Genomic DNA, 24737 nt, shown 5'->3' on the forward strand with positions numbered 1-24737 from the left:
TCCTGAAACCCTTAGAACAAAAGCAATCCATGCTAAGGACTTCTTTAATTTCCTAAGTACATGTTGAAGGCATTAAAGTGTTAAAGGAACACTTCTACTCCTGTTAGAACGTAGAACTACATTGTCATACAGCTCCTTCCAAACAGCCAAATAAATTTACCTTTCTAGGTTTCTCTGGACTCTGCAGTTGTACTTCAATGTTCTTACTCACCACTCATCTTGTGATCAGAAATGAATGAAATCCCCCATGTTTTTCCCTGTGGCATTATATGCAGCTTTGCAGGGTAAGTTATTCATGTTTATATGCCTTTCTTTGCCTTCTTGAATATTACATTCCAAGCTCTCCTATCATTCATATAATAGGCATCAGATCTTATATGATCCTCTTGTTGTTCAGCTGTTTCAGTCATGTCTGATGTCCAGCTCTTCGTGACCCCATTTGGGGTTTTCCTGGCAAAGGTACAGGAGTGGCTGGCCATCTCCTTCTCCAGCTCATTTTATATGAAGAAACTGAGGCAAACAGGGCTCAGTGATTTGCCCAGGGTCACACAGCTAGTAAGTGTATAAGGCTGGATTTGAACTCAGGGCTTCCTGACTCCAGGCCCACACTGTATCCACTGCACCACTTAGCTACCCTTTGGCTCCACAATAGAGACCTCTCAAAGGGACTATTTCAATAGCCCCCTAATTGGTTACCCAGTTCCCAGTTTGTCAAACAAATGCCAAAATAACCTTTCTGGTGTATAAATCTAACCATACAACTTCCCTATTCAAAAATCTTCAGGTAACTCTTGACTGCCTCTACAATGAAATATACATTTCTCAGTCTGGCATTTAGAGCCCGCCACAATCTACTCCATTCTAACCCACATTGACTCCCTAACTAGCCTGCATTACTTGTTCTTCTCTGAGCTCAGATCTTTCACATTTCTGCATTTGCACATGCCACTTCAATTCCTGAAATCCACTCGTTTCCTCAACTCTGTCTCCTAGCATCCTTGTCCTCCTTCAAGCCTTGGTTTTCTTCCAGCCTCAGCTCTGGTGTTACCTCCTCCATGAAATCTTCTCTGATTCCCCTCTTATTAGTTCCCTCTCTTCAAATTAATTTGCATTTTATCTGTACTTTACATGATGTGCCTTTAGGATAGAGACTGCTTTCCTTTTACATAAACATACACAGTGCCTTTCACATAGTAGGTGCTGAATAAATGGGTAATAAATGTTTGTTGAATTGCACTGAATTGAACTGAACATAGATGAAACCAAAAGTCTTTTTGAGTTAATCCAGGCCTCAGTACTGTTACCTCACTTTAAATATAAGCAAAGATTATGGCATTTATAACACTTAGGAAAATTTATTCTTTTTCTAACTTGGAAGGCAGATGTTGGGGGAAAAAAAAATAAAAGTTCCAAGTCAAATGCAGTCTTACCAAGCTAACAGTGTACAACAGACATACATCAGAAACCTTTAGTAATACTGTGCATTCACATCTATATTTCAGTCAATAAAATTTAAATTTCATTAAAAATTTATAATTGTATAAGAATCTTCATCAGTGTACCTTTTCCAACTCTTTCCCATTTTTCTTTTGTTTTTTGTTTTTTTGTTTTTTTGGCTAGGCAATAGGGTTAAGTGACCTGCCCAGGGTCACACAGCTAATAAGTGTTATGTGTCTGAGGCCGGATTTGAACTCAGGGCCGGTGCGCTATCCACTACACCACCTCCCTGCCCCTCTTTCCCATTTTTCAATAACTATATCTTGATGATTCTTTTTTTCTACCCTGATTATCAGTGTCATTTCTCTTTTGATACTCAGATATTCAGATATTCTCAGTCTTTTTAAATGCCATGTGGTGCAGCCATTTATCTGATCTTCCCAATACTAAGAAAAGTAAGAGACAGTTAAATTGTATTCTGAGAAAAGGAGGATTAAAATTAGAAGGAAACAAAACAAAACAAAAAAGAACAAAACAAAAAACAGTTGACAAGCATTTATTAAGGACCTATTATAGGCCAGGCACTGCGCTAAGCAGGAGGAATGCAAAAAAAGGCAAATGATAGTTCTTGCTCTCAAGGAGCTGAAAGTCTAAGGAGGGAGACAAAATAAAAACAACTATTTACAAATAAGCTATACACAGCATAAATTGGGAGAAAATTAATAGAAGGAAAAGCATCAGAATTAAAAGACATCAGGAAAGATATCTCATAGAAGATGGGAGTTTAGCTGGGACTTAAAGGAAGCCAGGAGGTGGGGAAAGGAAAAGTATTCAAGGCATGAAGAACAGCCTGTGAAAATACCCAGTGTCACTGTGTGGAGTATCTTGTGTAAGGACCAGCAAGGAGACTGGCGTCACTGAATCACAGAGTACTTAGGGGTGGGGTAAGGTATATAAAGACTGAAAAGGAGAGATTATTGAATGGGTGCAGGTGGGGGAAGAATAGAATCGGGGCTTTAATAATAATAATAATAATAATAGCTAACATTTATATAGTACCTACTGTGTGCCAGACACTGCTGTTTTTTACCCTACAACATGGATGATAATATTATTTCTACTTTACATCTGAGGAAACTGAGGCAAACACAGGTGAAGTGATCTGTCCATTATCGCACAGCTATTAGGTATCTTAAGCCTAGGAAGACTAATCTGACAGCTAAGTAGAAGACAGATTGGAGTGGGGAGAGACTTGAGGCAGGCAGAGCAACCAGTAGGCTTGGAAATAACCAGGGCTGCACTGCAACAGACCGGTGACAGTATCAGAGCAGAGAAGAGGCAATGCACAGGAGGTAAATGAAGGTAAAAATCAAGAGGACTTTGCAAAAGATTGGACACAGGGAGTGAGAGAGTGAAGAGTCAATGATGACACTTAGGTCCCCATCTGGGTGACTGGGAGGATGGTGGTCCCCTCAAAAGTGGAATGCGTTTGGGAGGAAAGACAATGAGTTCAGTTTTGGACAAGTTGAGTTTAAGAAGTCTACAGTCTGAGAAGTCTAATAGGCAACTGGAAATGAGAATCTAGAGGCTGGGAGAGAGGTCAGAGCTGGATAAGTAGATCAAAGGAAGACTCTGGCAATTAAAAAGCAACGAGGAAAAAAAGTCTAAAAATTATGGTAAGGGCATCAGTGGATCAGCAGTCTAACCAATACTTCTCCAAAAATTTGTTTGAATCCAAATAACCGTGGTTCAATGTCAGGAAAGTCTGATTTGTTTAACATCTAGCTAAGAATACTTAAAGATCACGAACCTCTGTAACAATTAGACATAATAATCAATATGTCTACTACTGATGGGGTTGGAATCTGAGTCCCAGAAAGGAAAAACTCTGGCCCTAGTGGGGCTGGAATCTGAGCCCCAAAAAGGAAAAACTCTGGCCCCAGAACATTTCCCACCCTTGGTAATTCTATTAACTCATGGACTCTGTACTTTCCCACATGGCCAAATCTCTGGCGGCTATGGTCCCATCAACTGGTCTTTCAGTGTGGCTACATCCAATCTCCCCTCTACTGTCTTGCCTCCCCATGGCCTCAGGCCATTTCCCACCCTTGGGAACTCTATTACCTCATGGACTACTTGGCCACTCTCCCATGGTCTTTCTGTATATAAGGTCCATCTTGTCTCCATTAAGACACTCAGATTCTTATAATCTAGCCACTGCTTACCCATGTTCAGACTCCTTAAGAGTCTGCCCAAAATGATGGATGTTCTAATAAACCTTGTCTTTGGCTGAAAGAAGGCCTGGGTCAAATTCTTTTGGGCAGGACCCATGTGTTGTGATTTTGGGGTCCCAGCACCCCTGAACCCCTAAACTGCATCACTACCAGACTTGTTTTTTTGTTTGTTTTTATTTTGTTTTTAAAGATAAGAGTACAAAACTGCTTTTCAAACAATTCAAACAGCAGAGATTAAAGGATCTTAGAATTTTTTTTTAAGCTTCAGAATTACAAATGCTAAAACAATAACTCTCACTAAAAACAACTTATACTACAAACTTTTTTTCTCTTTCTTTATCAAGGTCAAACTACTTCTACCTTACAAATCTGAAAAAAACAAGAGACCAATGTTAATGCCATAAAAATCTAGTCACAGTGATTTTATTACAAGAACGATTAGTATCAATAAGAATAAATATCTTACTGAGTTCAATAAACTTTGGCATTTTTAAAATTTTAAGAGATTTTTTAAAAAATTTGACTGCAACAATGAGAAGTCAATGGTGGATCATTTAAAGAGCAAAAGTTTTCATAATGTAAATAATCACTTCCTATATCATCTATTTTATGAGCTCTACATTTTTGCGTATGGGAATTTCTTAAAGAAAGAAAAAAGAGACATACTGTTTTAAAACAACAACTCTCTTGTACACATTGTTGTATACATTGTATTTCTTGTATACATTCACAACTCTCTACTATTTATTCATTCACCAGACCTTTAATTCTGAAAATTCCATCTGCTGACATCACTCCACACCCAATTACTGTAGCAGTGCTTTAAGAATCAGTCAGATATAAGTTAACATGGCTATACATTTAAATATTATTTAAAAAAACACAAATAAGCATTTTTATTTTTTAGCCCATATATACCAATACCTGGCTAGGTGGTGGCTGGTTATCTTCAGAAGGCCCCCAAAATCATTATTTCAATAGTAAAGTAAAATGTGTTTTAAAAAATATATAGGATATATTAAAGTCACTAAATTAAACTATTGGACCTATTTAGAATATATAATTATGTAGTAGATTATACAAAGGTTTTAAATTACCTGTGATCAAAGCAAACTGATCATTCTTCCCTTCATGTATAAATGGGTTTATTCTTGCCAACCCCTGAATGATCTATTTTAGGTGACATAAAAAAAAGCCCACAAAACCATTAACTGAAAGCCTTTTTCCATTTAATATACTCACTAAGTACAAGTTTTATTTTGTTTTTATCTTTTTCTTTTACCCAAGAATCCTATCAGGTTAAAGACTATCTTGTTAATTTAAAACAAATAGATATGATATATAAAACTGGGAGAGGCCAACCTAAAAGGGAGAGATAATTTGTATTTAAAAGATGCACTGATAGCACGGAAAATTAGCTGAGTCCTTAAGAGATTGTATCAGAAAAAAAAAATCAAAGCAATGGTGCTTTTAAACATTTCAAAGTTCAAATAACCAATCTAAAACATTCTGAATCTACTTTTTATCTTTTCCCTCATTCTCTCTGCTGACCAATATGAACATCAGAGATACCAACAAACAGAAAGTGCAGTAAGAATCACTGAAAAGTCTGAAACATAATATTCTTAAAGGAACTCACTTTTGTTACTATTAAATGCACTCTCACTTCACCTAGGCTAATAAAATGTGAAAAATATCATTTCGTAAGTAAAAATGATTTATAATGAACAACTTAATTGTGATTCAATTCAATAAACACATTAAGGCCTTCCAAGTGCCAGGCTAACTGCTGGGGATACAAATGAGAAAAAGAAAGACAATTCCTGCCCTCGAGGAGCTTACAATCTAATGAGGGAAGATAACACACAAAAGGAAGCTTAAAAGGAGGTGGGGGGGGAGCACAATGGGTGAGGGGAGGGGGATGCCCCTGGGAGAAGAAGAGTGGAATGAGCTGGAAGTCCAATTTCTGCCCTCTGTAAAGGAAAGCTTTGGGAGGGTTTAACATTTCAACCTCTGGAACTCCAATCAGAAGGGAGAGGAAGCGGAGGGAGAAGGTATGCAAGATTTGAGTGATTGAGCAGCATGGTGATGAGATCTGAAATGATGAGTTTATCAGCTATGTTATATAAATGGATATTTCTGGAGTTATTTTAAAGTTTCTCTAGAAGAAAAGTTAACAGTTGTATCTCTCTATCATATTTATACTTTAATAATATGCCGGAAAGCCGATTAGAAAATACAAAGGTAAACTTAAGCTTTGTCCCTATCTGAATTAATGTTCTGATTTATTTACTTATATATCAATCATATTTATAAATAATAAAAAATTTAGGGGCAGCTAGGTGGCTCAGTGGATAGAGCTGCGGCCTTGGAGTCAGGAGGACCTGAGTTCAAATCCAGCCTCAGACACTCAACACTAACTAGCTGTGTGACCCTGGACAAGTCACTTAACCCTGATTGCCTCATCAAAAAGCTAATAATAATGATGATGATAATAATAATAAAATCATTATTATATGTTATACAATACATGATATACAATCATGTATTATATAATATTATATTCTACATATTATTATATTGTTATAAATAATAAAAATTAATGAATACAATTGTTTATATATTAATGAATCTGAATTAGTTTTCTACTATAAGTAGAATTTATAAGATTCTACTGAATATACAGAGATTAAAATCATGTTGATTTTATAAGGATATATCTTTTAACCCTCCCGATAAATCAAGGTAAATAAAGGTCACAAGTAGAGGAAAAACACATTTATTTTATTTTGAAAACAAAAAAGAAATGAGGACGTTTAGCCTTGAAACTCCTTCCATCTTATGATTCTAAAATCTACTTTCCCTGCCCCAAACTCTCTGCTGACCCTCAACCTTACATCTCCAACTGTCTTTCAGACATCTCAAACTGGATGTCCACTAGACATATTAAACTCAACATGTCCAAAACTAGAGTCATTATCTTTTCTCTCTAAATTGCCACTCCATTCAACTTTTCCACCTTCCCTCTTACTGTTCAGGGCAACACCAACCTCCCAGTCCCTCATACTCCCAACCTAGGAGTCATCCTGAACTTATTATCATCACCTCCCACATACAATCTGTTGCCAAGCCTGTCTATTTCACCTTTGCAACATAGTTGTTGGGGGGATGGGGTGTCGGTCTGCCTTAAGTCTCTCCCCATTCTAGGCCATCTTCCATTCAGTCAGGGTCTGACCATGTTACTCCCCTAGTCAATAAATTCCAGTAGCTTCTTATTGTCTCTGGGATCAAATACAAAATCCTCTGTTTGGCATTTAGAGCTCTTCATAATAACCTTGGGCAGCCAGGTGGTACAGTGGATAGAGTGTGGGACCCGGCTAAATTCAAATCTGGACTCAGACACTTACTAGCTTTGTGACCCTGGGCAAGTCACTTAACCCTGTTAGCCTAACTTTCCTCATCTGTAAAATGAACTGGAGAAGGAAATGGCAAACCACTCCAGTATCTTTGTCAAGAAAACCCCAAAGGGGGTCATGAAGAGTTGGAAAAGACTGAAAAACAAATGAACAACAACAAAAATACACTCCTCTCCCCTAAATAGGAACTACTTAAAGAGTAATTACATTTTGTAGATTTTAAATTAAGTTTTCATTTCCATTTTTAAAAGTGTGTCTTCTTGAAAAAAAGACCTGCATCTATACTGTGATATTTAGTGCATCAACCATTCAGGCCCTGCTGTAGACTACATAAGTAAGTTGATTATGTATCCTTCATTCATCCCTGCTTTAAAATTTTATTTTAGTGCCATGGATGCAAATTATGATTCCTTGTTCATAGAGGGAAAAAAAAGAAGTAGGAGTTGGGGAAAGGAAACCATAGAACAGATAGGTGGCATTTTTTATGAGACAAAATGTTCAAATACTACTGCTGTTTTTCAGTTCGAGGACATAGGAAAAGAAAATATGTAAACTATATTTGTTTAGCATTTGTTCACAGATTAGCTCCATTTTGTCTTTACATATATAAATAACAGTTGAAATAAGTAACATTACCAGTGTTAACTTACACATTTACCATTGTAGGATTGTTACTCAACAAACAAAAAAATTAGTGTTACTTTATCAAAAACTAGTTGTAACTGTCACAAGCCCCCAGAACTAATAAAAAAAAATACATATTATCACCTATGTTGTTAAAGGAAAACACTTCTATAAAGCATCATGTTGCATGCAAAAAAATTGTGTTAGCATTCTCTCTGTATGACTTTATATTACTATCTGACTTAATCATTTCAAACAATGAACAACTATCTAGAGTTACCCTCACAGTTCGGTCACATTACAAAACCTACTAAAACGAGTTAGGGATTTTACAAAATATTTATTTCTAATAATATTAAAGTGACAATTTGTGGTCATTAGTAGGATTGGGTTGGAAGAGACCTTGAAGGTGTTCTAGTCCAACCCTCCCATTTTACAAATGAGGAATCTGAGGCCCAGAGAGTGTGACTTCTCTAAGGTCACACAGTTAGTGAAATAGACAGGATAGGAACCAAGGCTGTTTCCATCCAAAGTCAGGACAATATATTAATTGTATATGGTTGTTATGTTTTTTGGGCACACTGGCAATGCCATCTATCTATCTATCTGTCTGTCTATAAGGAACATGCCCTTTTAGATGCACAAGAATAGCTGATTTTTCCAGAACAATCTTTATACTTCAATGGAAAAAAATCCAGGTAAAACAGAAGCACTTTTATTTCAAAATGAAAAATATGGAAGTTTTCCTGAAAGTTAATGTTCAAGTAAATGTAAAACTTTTATTCTGCTCTGGGCTTACGGCTTTCTTCTCACTGCTCTTAAATATGGGCATTACCCAAAATTCATTCTTCAGTTCTCCAATTCTTTCACTCATGACAATCACCCAACAAACTTTTAAGAGATTACAAACTGCTATCTACTGCCTTAATTGCTAAGGTCTCAAAAAAAAGTAAAAAATAATCCCTGCCCTCAAGAAGCTTATTCTACTAAGAAAAAAAAAAAAATATATATATATATATATATATTTATATATAAGTATATAAATCAGCATGCACAGGCTAAATACAGGTAGATTCTTAGAAAGGAATATGAGCTCTCATTCACTCTCAGGATACCAGTTATCACCTCTATACAGATGACTCCCAGAATCTTATTTTAATCTCCCTAGCACTCTCCCCAATCCTCAACTGCCTGAGAGTCTCCTACTTTTAAAGTAAATTCCTGTGTTAGAAGCCTATCCTAATTGAGGCAAATAACTGATTTGACACAAGTTTTACAAAGCAAGTTTACTCAGATTACAAGGATATCGATGTCAAACGTAAGTCTAAGATATATGATCACCATCTCCCCTCCCCCCACCTGCCCATTTCCTCATAGGGAAACACCCTAGTCAGGTGGTCTTTGCAGTCATCACAGAAGTAAGGATCCCACCTGGTCAGAAGAACCTGTGCTTCACCTGAGGCTTCCACTGGCCAAATTAATGTAAAGCCTCCTATTGTGCTTGAATAAAGAAACTTTTGCACTTTCCCTAAGAGGCAAAGAACTGTCCATCAGTATTCTACAGCTCCCATGGGGCTCAAATTTCTTGCTACACCACAGCCTAGTGATTTCCCATTCTGAAATTCTATCTGAGTCATAAGGCCTGCTCCTTCCCTTAGCTGTGGTGAGTTTGGCTATAGCCCAAAATATTCTTTTGCCTGGTTGGGGTCATAGATGGTCATCCCACAAATGTGATCATTTTTAGTAATTCGAGATCGAGACTTTAACTCTAAGTCATTGGGAACAGAGTTAATTTTGGGTTAGTTGGACACATGATTCTAAGTAATGCCTTAAAAGCAAGCTGACTACAAGGCTTACTTGGCTCTCTTTCTCACCACATAAGATATTTACTTCAGTTCTTGCCATCTTATTGAAAATAAGGTGGAAGGTGAGGAGGAAGAGAAGGAAGAGAGAAAGAGAGAAAGGGAAGAGAGCAAGGAGGGAAAGAAGGATGGGAAACAGAGACAGAGACACCCTCTATCACATGTCTTCAGGCACTTCAGAAGCATACTCCTCACATATACATATTCCCAGGGCACAGCCTTCAATGACCAGACCTTCTCTGCTCTCTCCTCCCATTTAAAAAATTGGCCAAAGTACACTTTGAACATTGTCCATGTCTCCAATCCAGAATAATTCTCTGGGGCCTAAGGGATGCATAAGTATTGTTTTTTCATTTGCTTCTCCAGTGCCATACAGAAGTCTCAAAACCATCAAAGTGACACCAATATTATTAATAGGCAAAAACCACAATTGCACCAAACATGGTTATGATAATGAAGATGATGCTGATAATGAGGATAGCTATAGCTATATCTATGTATAACTATGTGCCAGGATAATTATGTACCAGGCACTGTGCTAAGCACTTTACAATTATTATCTCATTTGATCCTCACAACTACCATGGGAGATAGGTCCTATGGTTATCCCCATTTTACAGATGAGGACAATGAGGCACACACAGAGGTTAAGTGACTTGCTTAGGGTCACACAGTTATCAAGTGTCTGAGGTCATATTTGAACTCAGGTCTTCCTAACTCCAAGTCCAGAGCTCTATCACTTATACTGCCTAGCTGCTCCCAGTGGACGTGGAATAAAGGAACAAAGTCACACAGATTCAGCAAACAAAGAACATTTTACAAAGTTGATGAGATATTACTGTTTAGTTGGGACTTAAGTATAGTCTATCTTGGTGCTGAAATGACCTTCTCCAACCAAAAAGCAATTTTAAAAAAAAGAAAAAAAGAAAGAAAAAGAAAATCAGCTATCTCAGAAGGAAACTTGTTACCTACAAAGCTTCAATAACCATCCAGAGCTCTCCTTGAAGGAATTTAGGACCTAAGTTTGACTATAAGTCATCCTCTCACCTTCAGATTAAAAACCTCAAACAAACTATCCTATGTGAATTCATCCATGATTTACTTACATTATTTGGCCATCTTAACTTGGAGCTGTACAAAATTTCTACATGTCCCTTTCTACACACAGCACACCAAAATTTCTACAGGAGTCCCTGTACTATAGGCAATTCCCTTGTAGAGGTGCAAGCAAATTTCTCTGGGTTCATAGTGCCAAAAGGCACCTGAAATTTTAACCAAGAGATCTCTGCCACAGCAAAGGGAAGCCATCTGGAATCCCAAATTTACCCAATAATGGGACAAGTAGTTTCAGTTCCTGACTAAAGAAAACAAGGCCAATTAAGACCCAAATAAGTGTACGGCTCCCCCTCCAAAAAAATAAAAAATTTTTAAAAGGACTGTTTGTCAATTAAAACTCTTCATAATTTAATTCCACCCAACCTTTGAAAGTTTACAGCACGTTATTCTCTATGTTCTAACCCAACGCACCCTCTTGCTGCTCTAACAGTCAAGACCCTCCAACATCTTAAAAGCAAAGTAACTTCTAAACATTATGCACCATACAAATCTAACCAAAACTGTCTACTAATTTTTCAATGAATATGCCATCAAATTCCTTCCTTTTCACAGTTCTTCATTCAAATGTTCCTGGTGAGAATATACTTCCTTTTTCTCTTCCATGAAAATAATTTTGATACCTCTACTCAATTTAATCAGTATTTACTCAGTTCATTGTGATTTAATAGGTATCAGTGATTGTATCCATGAGTAAAATAGAATAGAGTTAAGTTTGATGTACAGTTATCTCTTTCACATCACCACTTTCCCCATCATGGTTTCAATGTATTACGGGTCAGTATAAGAAATTAAAGGGGAATTTTGGGGGAATTTTGTGGCAGATGCAGATGACACACAGAGATGATGCAGATGATACAGATGATACAGAAAAAGTTTAGAAACTCAGAAATGCATAAAATATATGTATAGTATTATATAATATCAACCCAAATTTGACAATAAGGTACTCTACACACCCCACAAAAAAAAAAAAAATTCAGACTTCTTCTCTGGTACAAAGGGATGACCAAAAAATTTTATGCAGATTTTCTGGATCACAGGGCACTGCATGCCTAGCCCCTGTGATGTAGAAGGGATAACTGTAGTTAATGATGTAAGAATAAGAGTCAGGCAGGGTATAATTAATTAATCTATCACATATTAATGATTAATATCACTTAAATTTGATTTATATGATAGAATTACACTGTATTAGTTAGGCCTGTTATAAGGATTTATATTAATTCATTGCATTAGCACTATTCTACTCCATCCCACCCTCCCACTACTATGAATGTACTTTGAGCAAAGTATGCTTGAAAAACCATGACTTCCTTGCTCTAACCTCTGAAAGCTGTCCTCCTAGAACATTGCTGACAAATGACAGGCCCCAATACCTTGCTGACAGGGTCATATGACCTGTAGAAGGTCTTGGGATTTTGCTGACAAAGTCTTGTGGCCTGTGGAAAGCTCCTAAAAGCCTGTTGACAAAAGACACTAGAGGTTGATGGCCAGTGGAAAGCATGCTGATAAAGTAGTTGTGATTGATGGACATTTCTCTTAGCCAATTATAGGAATTCCAGAGGGTCCTCCCCAGGACTTCCAAAGTCAATAAAATCCCTAAGGCCCATGAGCAGAGGGATCCTTGGCAGTGAGAAAGGTCTTGGATCCAATTGTTTAGGGACTACCAGTCTCCCTAATAAATCTGACTGTGCTCGGATCTCTGCCCGATTCCTTTTTTGCAGATTGGAATTTTGCGGCCCTGTACCTTGTTTTCTAAATCTTATCCTTCCTTAAATATCCAGCTCAATTTCCACATTCAGCTAAGCCCTGAATGATCATTCATTCCTCTGAATTCCAGCAGGACTTTTGTCTATACGTATACATGCCACGTAGCATAATTTACCTTTACGACTATTTACCTTTCCGAGTATATGTCCTATCCTCCCAACTAGATTTTAAGCTATTCTGGGAAAAGAGACAGTAAGTCATACCTCAAGAGATGTCCTACTACTTCATGTGGCTTTAATCATTTCTACTCATCTCCTCAACTTCTGCCTATATGCTCATGATTTACTAGGGACTGAGTCAGACAACTATTAAAATATTGTCATGTTGTCCACCAAAGGAAAAAAAAAAGGAATTTAGTTTTTCCCATGCAACCTGAACAAGAAATCACTTAATCAATTGCATTAGATAGAGCTTCACAAATTGCTAGCACAGAATTCCATGGGGGAAAAAAACCCACAAAATCCTCAAATCAGCTATTAAAAAATTACTACACTGTAGACTGGTACAATTTGAGATAGATTCAGATCGGCTATAATAATATTTCAAAAAACATTTATATCTTTCTTGGTACATTTCAAAGAAACTTCATATTTATATTGAATTGTGAAGTACCTTTTAAAAGTGAACACAATTCAGTTCAAACCAGTAAACATTTACTAAGTTACTAATAAATGTGAGTCATTGGCTTAGCTACTCCTTTTTAGAGAGTTCTCTATTCCCTTTGGAAGGAAAAAATGAACAACTTCTACTTACTTAATTGAGTTTCTAAAGTGATCTTCAGCTGGGTTTTTCACCGTGCAACTATTTAGCAGCCACAAATCTGCTTCTGATGGATTATCTAAAAAGAGAAGAAAAAGAAATGAATTGTGACTTTAAATTATATCTATATCTATATATTTGTTGATCAAATATATAGTAAAAAACATTGGGAATGAGTGAAGTGTCATAGGATTTGGAACAAGGAAACAGTTCAAACAAAAGAAGAAGGCAGATTTTTCCAAGTATAAGGTAAAAAACTTAACTTAAAATCCTGAGAAAATTACATGATTAAAGAGACAGTTTATATCGATTTCCTCCAAACAGTACTACTGTGATGCTTCATTTTGGAATGAAGACTAATCTGAGTCCCAAAAAGTCACTCAAGAGAAGTCCAAACTATAGTAGATTCTACACTAAGCAACAAATTATTTTATTTTCCTACCTGGCAAGAAACTATTTGAGGACCAGCCAAGTATAAAAAAGGTTATTATTAAAGGGTTGGCCACTAAGTGATCAATTATTTGGCTATGGAAACTCCACCTGGATAACTGATAGCCACTACAAACTCCTCATGCTCTAAACTGAACTAATCACAGTCTACCTGAACACTTAAATCTTTTCTTCCAACCCCTTAATTTCTATATATTAATATCCACTCAGTTACTCAGATACAAAACCTCAGACTGATAAGGTCAAAGGAACAGAAACTGAGACCCAGAGAAGTTAAGTGACTTGTCTAGTCAGAACTGGTTCAAACTGATCAGAGCTAGTTAAAACTGGTCAAAACCAGTCAAAACTGGCTAGAACCAGACCAAACCAGTCAAAACTGGTTAAAACTAGTCTGACCTGGTTCAGACCAGTACAGATTGGTTCAAAGCAGTCAGAACCATGTCAAACTGGACATAACTAGTCACAACTAATAAAAACATGTTGGAACTGGTCAAAACAGTCAGAACTGGATCAAACAGATCAAAACTGGGTCAAACCAGTCAGAACCTATTGAAACCAGTAGGAAACCAAATCAAAACAGCTGAACTATGCTCAAACGGGTCAAAACAAGATAAAATGTTCAAACCAGTTTGAGTGTGCCAAATAACCAATGACCCAATTATAATCTACAGACTCAATAACTATGTACCCAATTAATTAACTATGTCCTCAATGACCAATGACCCAAATATGACTAATTTACCTATATACCCAATGACCTGTGTATCCAGTGACCCAATAACCTCTATATCCAATGACCCAATTGTGATGCAATTACCTATGGACCCAATTATCCAATTACAAATAGGTTCAATGATTCAATTACCTAGGTACCCAGTGACTCAATTAACTATTTACCCAATGATCAATGACCCAATTATGACTCAATATCCTATGGACCCAATTATGACTCAAAGACCTATGTATCCAATAATACAATTATGAACCCCATGGACCCAATGACCCAATTAGCTATATCCTCAATGACAATGACTCACTTGTGACTCAATTACCTATGGGCACAATGACCTCTATATTGAATGATCCTATTACATAAGTATTCAATGACCCAATTATGACCTAATTACTTATGTACCCAATGACCAATGGTCCAATTATGACCCAATGACCTATGGAACCAATTATGATGAAAAGACCTATGTACCCAATGATCCAATTATGAATCTTATGGACCCAATGACCTATGTATCCAATGACCTATGTACCCAATAACCCAATTATGACCCAATGACCCAATTATCTATAGACCTAATGACCTATATATCAATAAAACCAATTATGTATATACGCAATGACTCAATTATGACCCAATTACCCATGTACCCAATGACCCAATTAGCTGTGTACCCAATCACTTACATACCCAATGATCTATCTTTGTACCCAATGACCCAATTAGCTATGAAGCCAATGACCTATGTACCAAATGACCAATGACCAAATGACCTGTGTATCCAATGACCCAATTGAGTATGTCCTCAATGACCAATAACCAAATTATGACCCAATTACTTTGTACCAGATAATTCTAGATGCTAGAGAAAAATAGAATAGACTCCTCTTCTCCTATGACTTTTCCCAAAAGAAGCATCATTAGCATCTCCCAAGATATTCATGGATGTCCCTACACATACTGACTCCTAAAAATTATGTCTTTGTTTCTCTTCCAAACAGTTCAATAGTCTTCTACAACTTAAGTCAAAAACAATCTAAAAGTACACAATTCAAATGACAATACACTAAGGTTAAAAAGCAAAAATACAATTGCATACATCTATAGATATTTATAATAATTATTAATAAAAATGCTATCTTTCAGTTTGCTATGCAAATCATCAAACCTCAAAAGTTAACAATGCAAATGCCTTGTAAAACAGGCAGTCTAGAAGGGTTTTTTTTTCGCCCAAATATCAATAAAGTTTCGTTTGTTAAAAATTAGCATTAACAAACCTCAAGGCTACCATACTCTATAAAGCTCAAAGTCACCATTTTCAGGTGAAAACACAGCCAACTCTTTTCCTATTGTGATCCAGCAATAATATAGCAACATTAAATCTATTTTCTAAGAACTTATTCCTTCTTCACCGTATCTTTTTAAAAAGCATTTTTCACTATTCCTAAGAAGATGCAAATGGTCAACAAACTGTTTCTTACTCCGAGAGTGGAACGGGAACTGGAATTACTAACATCCCATTCCAAGCTGGAAACTGCAATTATTTCCATCTAAAACCCTTAATTTTTCCCCAAAGTTTAACTTTAAACAAGCTTCTCTAGTCAGAGTCCTCTAGGTACTTCCCCTAGAATAATAAACACACAAGCAGTAAGACCTAACATTCATTTCTACAAGCACTAAAAGTCCTTTAAAAGTTCAAAACGAATGAGTTTCTGACGAACAGTTCTACAATGTTGGATCATCATCACAGGACTTCTTTTTACTTAAATACCAAGTATTACAGCATCCATTACAAAAATCAAAGTCAGAGGGGCAGCTAGGTGGCGCAGTGGATAGAGCACGGGCCCTGAAGTCAGGAGTACGTGAGTTCAAATCTGGCCTCAGAGCACACACTTGACACTTACTAGCTGTGTGACTCTGGGCAAGTCATTTAACCCCAACTGCCTAAAAAGAAAAAAAATTTAAAAAAAAAATCAAAATCAGAAAGTTAAAAAATATCCTCATCATTTTATGAAGTTCAAGGAAAGAATGATGAATCAGTGCCCTTAACCCCAAGGTATCTGTATTCCTTATGGCCCAAATTATTATTGTTTTTAAAATCCTGAACATGACAAGTATTGGCCCTCAGCTGTCAATGGTAGCCTTGAAAGTAAAAGAAAAACTAATACTATTTCCCCAAATCACAAACAAACAATCTTCACTTTATCCTGAAGGCTTCTACATAAAGGTAGCATTGTGGGTCAATGAACACTAATCACAAAACAAAACATTTTGCTAATATAATTGTCTAATTTGAAGGCAAAGTAGGATGACAAAGGAAAATAAAGTTTTATTCATACATTTTAAATACGCTAAATGAGTGAAAAATTCATTAAGAAACAAGTTTAATCTGATCTTGCCATCATCATCTATTAATGTACCACTTCCATGTTCATGAACTCTTAAATTCTCCTATCTAATCATAATCTATTGGATTTCCACCTCATTATCTTCCAGTAACAAAACTGTTCTTCTGTCGCACTTTTACTACCTCAGTGAGGCTACAAAGAGGAAGAAAGGAAAATGTGGTGCAAAGAAATAGGAATGTATGCCAGAGAGATAAAAACTGAGGCCACAGAAGCAGTTAGACCAACCAGCAAGTAGTACCCCAACACAGAAATTTGGAATATAAATAATCTGTTTGAATATAATACAGAGTAAACTATACACTTCTCAAATACCGTTTCAGGATTATGGATTTTGAAAAAACCTTTTAAAAAGTTGTCAACAGGCAATCACAACTTCATGAAACTTATGTGAATATTAGGTTTATTATAAGAGAAATGAATATGCATATGAAACCCAAAGAGTTCACAACCATACAGAAGTTTGCATATTTATGACAGAATTGGACAAAGGAAGGAGGAATTATCAGAATCTCTACCTAAAGGGGTGTGGCATGGGAAGGGAAAGGTGCAGTAAAGGTGGGGAAAAGGACAAAACTCCACCCAAAGGGGAGCAAAAGCCACATTCTTTTCCCTTGGGAACTACAAGACCAGGAAGATATGATGGTCTCCTTATCTACAAGAGTCCCAGCAGTACAAGCCTAGTTCAGACTGTCTGGAACCTGTCTTGACTCCCAAGGACACACAGGGAGTCCAGTTTGGGATGCAAACAAGAAGTCATGTCACAACTGGGGGGGGGGGGGACGGAGCACTTTATCCTTGACACATTCAGGGCCTCCTACATGCTCTGGGTCCAGTGTTTTGGAAAAATATGGAAATAAGGTAACTCAAAAAGTCAAGTTCAGGGACCCAGCCCTTAACTATGTGTGACCACTCTGAGTATGGAACTAAGATTATAAATTTTTCTCCCATTCCAGTTCCTACAGCACAGGTTACACCAGAATATAAGCAAATGGTCTTATAAGTGTATATATATGCATATATATACATATATACATATATGTATGTATGTATGTATATATGTGTGTGTATATATATTTATATGAAGAACAATATAAGGAATGCAAATATTCCAAGCATTTATGTAAAACAAGTAATAGTTTTACTCTCAAAAACAGCCTTTAAGTTCCATTTCACGAAGAAAAAAAATCCATACAGAAGCTAAATGACTTTAAAATGTTTTAGTTGAAGAAGAACCAAGATAACTCTAATTAGAATGAAAATTTTACATATAAAATGGGCTGTGAACAGGATTTTAAAGGATAAATAGAAATTAGGCGCTGAGAAGGCCGGGGAAGGGAGTCAGGCTGGCACGTATAAGGAAAAAAGTATATGAGTGAGGGCACAAAACTGGAGTGCACATGGCTTCTTAGGAGAAAAAGTCTCACTTGATCCCCCCACCTCTATTAACTACTGTCCAGTATCTCACCTGCCTTTTGTGGCTACGCTCCAATAGCTTCTTACTTCTCTTCCTTCTTTCTTCTCTTACTTCCTCAACTCTTCTACAGTCTGGCTTCTGACTCATCATTCAACCAAAACTACTCTCTTCAGAGTTATTAACGGTCTCTTGATTGCTAAATATAATGGTCTTTTCTCAATCCTCATCCTTCTTGATTCTCTGCAGCTTCTGGGTGACACTGCTGATCATCTTCTCCTTGATACTCCCCGATAGGTTTCTGGACACTCCTCTCCATTGGTTCTCCTCCATACCTATCTGACTGCTCCCAGTTCTTCATCCAGATCACGCCCACTTACTGTGTGTGTCCCCAAGACTCTGGGGTATCCTTAGACTTTTGTTCTTCGTCTATGCTATTTAGCTCCCATAGATTCAATTAATATCTCTATGCTAATGACAACCAAATCTACCTATCTACCCCTAACCTCTCTATTGACCTCCAAACTGGAATCCCCAATTGTTTATTGGATATCTCAAAATGAATGTCCTGCATATATCTTAAAATTAATACTGAACTCAGTCCAAAAGTGAAATCAATATCTTTCCTTCAAATTCTCCACCCCATTTGTAAACTTCTCTATTACTGTCATGGGTACACCATACTACCAGTCCCCTAGGTTCATGATATAGGTGTTAACCTTGACTCCTCATTCTCTCACACCACCACCACTCCCCATTCATCTCTTACATAAATATGCTTTTCTCTTCTGACACTACCACCGTCCTAGTGCAGGCCCTCATCACATCACACCTAGGCTACTGCAGTAGCCTGCTAGCTGGTCTGCCTACCCCTGTTCACCCTCTCCTCGGCTAAATGATCTTCCTAAAGTACAAGTCAGACCATGTTGCCACTTCCTACTCAATAAACTCCAGTCATTTATTCAACAAGCATTTATTAAACTCCTGCTATATGCCAGGAACTGTGCCAGGTGCTGGGGATACAAATTTTTAAACACACACATACACACACACACACACACACAAGAAACAGTCCCTACCCTCAAGTTTCATATTGAATTTTTTTTTTTTTGGCTAGGCAGTGGGGTTAAGCGACTTCCCCAGGGTCACACAGCTAGTGAATGTTATGTGTCAGAGGCCAGATTTGAACTCAGGTCTTCCTGAATCCAGGGCCGGTGCTCTATCCACTGCGCCACCCAGCTGCCCCTTCACATTGAATTTTGAGGAAGCAACATGATGATCATAGATAAGAAAACACAGGATATGTACAAAATAAGTACAGAGTCACTTCCAGTGTATAGAGCAAAAGCAACTGAAGGTGCTCATCAACATAAGCCTTTTGGAGGATGTGGCACTAAAGCTGAGCTCTGAAGGAAATTAGGGCTATAGGAGGCAAAAGTGAGAAGGGCAAATGACAGGAAAGAAAATTCTAGAAAAGCCAAATAGTTATACCAAGTAATCCAGGAAGGAAACTGTTATGGCCACACATCTGTGGATAATAAATAGGAAAAGGGGATCAGACAGGAAGGAGAGTAGGAATGGCACACCCAAGACCCACAGCCAGGAAAACTCACGTCCAGGGGCCTTCTGGCAAAGAACAAATGAGGACACTGGCTAGAGTAGGTCCATGGCATAATAAGAACTCTCAGTTCACTGGGTAAATGAGTGAGGTAAGGGCATTTATCATGAGAGCACAGTGTTAGAACTCTAGGGAACTTTAGAGGTATGACCACTTCATCCCACAGATAAGGCACTAAAGGTCAGAGAAGGGAAGTGATTCACCTCAGATCAAGTGGATGGCAAGTAGAAGAGGTGGGACAAGAATGACTACTCCAGGATGGAGAGTGGCAATGAGAATGGAGTAGAAGGTAAAGAAGTAAGAGACACCAAAAAGAAGCAACTAAATTTAATAAATGGAGGTGTATGTCAAGGAAGAGTCAATGATGACCTGAGATTTCAAGCTAAATGACTGGGGAAAGGAAGCAACATCATCAGGCACAAAGGCAAAAAGATCATCTGGTTTGTGGGGAGAAAGGATGAATTTCCTTGGATGTGCTAAGTCTTATTATGACCCTTTTCCCTCCCTCATTTTGGCTGGAATTAGAAAGTACAAATACCAACAGTTAGACAACATGTAAAGAAAAACTTGCAGATCTTAAGAGCTTAATTACATGGGTTTTGTAATTTTTATGCGTTATTTTTCTTTGGAGCAGATAACAAATCTCAAAAAGCAATATCCTGCTTCTTCCTTGCTTGAGTTTCCCTTGATAATGAATGCTACCTTCAATTGTTTGGTTAAACCAATTGTAAAATACTTAACTGCAGGCAACTTCTGGCACGTTCTCATTCATCCCATATTCACAAAGTGAAAAATTATAGGCTTCCTCTCTGCTGATCTCTACCACAGTTTTAACAGATGGTGTAGTTAAATGAGGAAGGTGGAATGGAATACAACTAATGACTAACCATATGTCTCCAGCAAAATAGTATTCTTGTCAAGGATATAACATGGGGTTCTCTATTATTTATTTATCCCTTTAAGATAGGCATATTAAACTACACTTACACAAACTTACATGAACTTGAGAATGAAGAGCCTAAAGAAGTAACACAAAAAACATTTGTTTGACAAGACTTTCAAGTTCATGCTAAAATGCCAAAAGCATTGAATTCAATTCAACAGCATTGATTAAAGACCTATAATGTGTCAGGTGCTAGGTGGACATGTGTAATAAAACAATAAAAAATATTTTAAACAATACAAATGCTTTGTTACCTTTTTATACTTTCTTATCTTTGGCCAAAGATTTCTGACATGACAGCAATAATGTAATTGATATGCAGATATTTATTCTCTTAATGAATGACTGGATATTGACCTAATTATATAAAACTCTTACCTTTCTCAAGGATGACATCTTAGTGGCAGCTATACATACTTGTGGTGGAAGGGAGAGAAAGTTAGACGGAGACTCATTTTGTTAAGGAAGTCATTTCAGTGATGTCAAGGAAAATGAAATTTTGATGTTCTGTAGTCCTCTCAACATTTAAGAATAAGCAAGACAGAACAGTGGAAAATGTACTAACTTTGATGTTACAAAACCTGAAGAAATCCTGGCTCTACTAGTTATTACCTAGGTGCCCCTAGACAGATCTCTTTACTTCTCAAGCTTCAATTTCCTTATTTGTAAAATAAAAGAATTTAACTAGACAATCTCCAAGATCCTTTTCAATTAAAAAATCTTCTGATCCCATGCCCTTGTAATTCAGCAAACATTTATTAAGTCCCTAAGTGAAAGGCATTGAGCTAAGAATATTGGTATAAAAAGACCAAAAAAAAAAGAAAAGAAAAACCACTGTTCTTGAGGAATTTACATTTTACTACAGGGATACTACATGCATACAAATTAGTGAATAAAAGTTAATCAATTGTAGAAGACTTCACTGAACCTTAAAGGAAGGTAAGGATTCTGAAAGGCTAAGCTGAGGCAGGAAGGAAGAAGATATACTGTCACCTTTGGGGAACAGTTAGTAGTAGTCCAATGTGCCTAGAATGTGAAAGAGTAATGTGAAAAACAACTGGAAGGGTATATTTTATCATAATATTAGGTGGTGTTTGTTGTTGTTCGGTCATTTTCAGCTGTGTCTGACTCTTCATGATCCCATTTGGGCTTTTCTTGGCTAAGATACTTGAATGATTTACCATTTCCTCCTCCAGTTCATTTTACAGATGAGGTAGCTGAGGCAAATGAGGCTAAACGAGTCGCTCAGGGTCACACAGCTAGTAAGTGTCTGAGGACAGATTTAAACTCAGATCTTCCTGATTCCAGATGCAGCACTCTATCCACTGTACCTCCTAGCTACCCAATATTAGGTAATATGTTATTAATAAAAATACTTTAGTAACACAACTAATTAAAATAATCATATAGACAATCCTTGTCTCCAAAAATGAAACTAAAATGAAAAACAATATAAAAGGAAAAGCTTCCAAAGAAATTAGCAAAGAATAGTTGGAGTTACACCTACCACACAACTAACTCAATTCAGAGAGATGACGGGTGGACAAGACAGGGGAGTCACAGCAAAACTTCCCATCCCAGAAATGTATTGGAGAAAGTAGATAGGTCCACAACTCTTAAAAACCCGTAATTAGTCGTCTGGCATCATCTCTTCTCCTGTTATCCTGTACCTTTATTACATGCTGTTTTTTTACCCTAAATAACTTGTAAGAAAATGTATTTCCCTCTCTTCAGAAGCAGAGTTCTCTGGGTGTGGAACATAACACAGCTGATATAGTTATATGTAGATAGACAGAGATATATGTGCATATATATGTATGTGTGTGTATTTATATGTGTGTGTATATACACATATGTATTTATACACATATATATATATATCTCAACTGTCAGATAGTTGATACACTGGCTAGTTTTACTTAACTGTTTTTTTGTTTTTGTTAACCAGGACAGCTCCTATGGTAGAGGTAAATGAAGGTGATATAAAAACAAACAATATGAATAACATTAAAAATGTTTGAAGAAACAAAGGAAGATTTAAATAATGAGGGCTATTTGGTGCTCATGATTGGGCCAAGCTGATACAATAAAGTGGCAAGACTACCTAAGTTAATTTATGGATTATGCAATATATCAATCAAACTATCAAAGAAAAATTTGATAAAAATGGAAAAAATAATAACAAAATTGGTATGCAAGAATAAAACATCTAAAATCTCAAGGGAAATAATGAAAAGAGAGAAAAGAAAAGGATATATTATTATAGCTCAAATTACAGCACAAAGCAGTAATTATTAAAGCCACTTGGTATTAGTTAAATAAGTAGATTAGTGGGAGCTGACAGGATGAGAAAGGGAAGGTGATAAACATTTATTAAGTACTATGTGCCAACCACTGTGCTAATATTATTTCATCTGCACAACATCTCTGGGAGGTAAGTACTATCATCATTCCCATTTTACTGTTGAGGAAACTGAGACACAAAGGTTAAGTGCTTGTACAGGATCACACAGCTAGTAAATGTCTGAAGCAAGATTTGAACTCAGGTCTTCTAGATCTTCTAGGCTCCAAACCTACTATTCTAGGTACCCTACCACGTAGCCATCCCTAAAAGATCCAGAAGAATCAAAAACTGCAGCCCCAGTGTTTGATAAATCCCAAAACGTAAATTACTGCAATGACTCTCTTTTTTGACAAGTGCTGAGAAAACTAAACAATGTAGCAGAACACCAGAGTTTATACCACAATAAACTCCAAATGAAGACATCTCCCCAAAATAAAAGATCATGGCATTAAAAAATTAGAAAATAGAAGAAGGTACCTTTCACAATGATGGCTAAGGGGAGAATTCTTTATCCAAGTGATAGAAGTGATCAAAAATGACAAAATGAACAATTGTAAGTGTCTGAGGTAGGAATTGAAAACAGGTCTTCCTGACTCCAAATCCAACACTCTCACTTGCCACCTAGATGCCCCTAGTGGGATTACTGTGAAATCAGCCTGGAAAGATAGATTTGAGACAAATAAAAAGACAGACTGATAAGAGAAACTGGTGGGGAAAAAATATTTGTATCAAATATAAACTCTGAAAGTATAATATTCAAAATTTAAAGGAAATTGGCACAAATATAAGACAAAAAGAGTCATTCCTTTTGGACCTCTTTTGCCATTTGGGTTAGGCTATTTTTTAAGGTGTTATTTTCTTCAGTATTTTTTTGGGTCTCCTTCAGCAAGCTGTTGACTTGTTTTTCATGATTTTCTTGCATCACTCTCATTTCTCTTCCCAGTTTATCCTCTGCTTCTCTTACTTGCTTCTCAAAATCCCTTTTGAGCTCTTCCAAGGCCTGGGACTGATTCATATTCTTCTTGGAGGCTTTGGATTTAGGAGCTTTGGCTTCGTTGTCTTCTTCTGGTTGTATGTTTTGATCTTCTTTGTCACCAAAGTAAGATAATATAGTCTGACTCTTTTTGCGCTGCTTACTCATGATCCCAGCCAATTACTTGAGTTTTAAACTCTTTGTTAAGGTAAGAGTTTGCTTCCAATGTGAAGAGTGTACTGTCCCAAGCTTCGGGGGTTTGTACAACTGTTTTCAGAGATACTTCTAGGGACCTGTAAATTTTCAGTTCTTCCAAGGTGGTATGATAAGGAGCGAGGTGTTTTCTCTCCACCACCACAACAAGCTCCACCATACCAGCATTCCTCCTCCCCCCAGGACCACCACTCAGAACTGTGACCCAGATCCAAGCATGGGCAAAGCAACAGATTCCTGCCTCAACATTGGTAAAGAGATCCCTGCAATCCCCCTCTGATCAGCCCCTGGATTCCCCCTCAGTCTGTGGGCTGGAAGCTCAGGAGACAGCGGATGCCCCGGGGGCACACTCAGAACTTGCAGCTGAGACCTAGCTCCTCTCTCTCTCTCTCTCTCTCTCTCTCTCTCTCTCTCTCTCTCTCTCTC

General features: G+C 37.1%; 1 protein-coding gene across 2 annotated transcripts in view; it reads right to left on the bottom strand.

Moving 5' to 3' along the window:
- CDKAL1 (CDK5 regulatory subunit associated protein 1 like 1) overlaps positions 1-24737 on the bottom strand; it is a 668649-nt gene that overhangs the window by 571000 nt on the left and 72912 nt on the right. For both annotated transcript variants that reach the window (XM_027874274.1, XM_027874355.1), the window contains one exon: positions 13213-13297. In XM_027874274.1, the coding sequence (XP_027730075.1) occupies positions 13213-13297 (85 nt within the window). The remainder of the gene's footprint in view (positions 1-13212; positions 13298-24737) is intronic.

This window comes from Vombatus ursinus, unplaced genomic scaffold, assembly GCF_900497805.2.
Source record: "Vombatus ursinus unplaced genomic scaffold, bare-nosed wombat genome assembly UNPS02000577.1, whole genome shotgun sequence".
In the NCBI taxonomy this organism is placed as follows: domain Eukaryota; kingdom Metazoa; phylum Chordata; class Mammalia; order Diprotodontia; family Vombatidae; genus Vombatus; species Vombatus ursinus.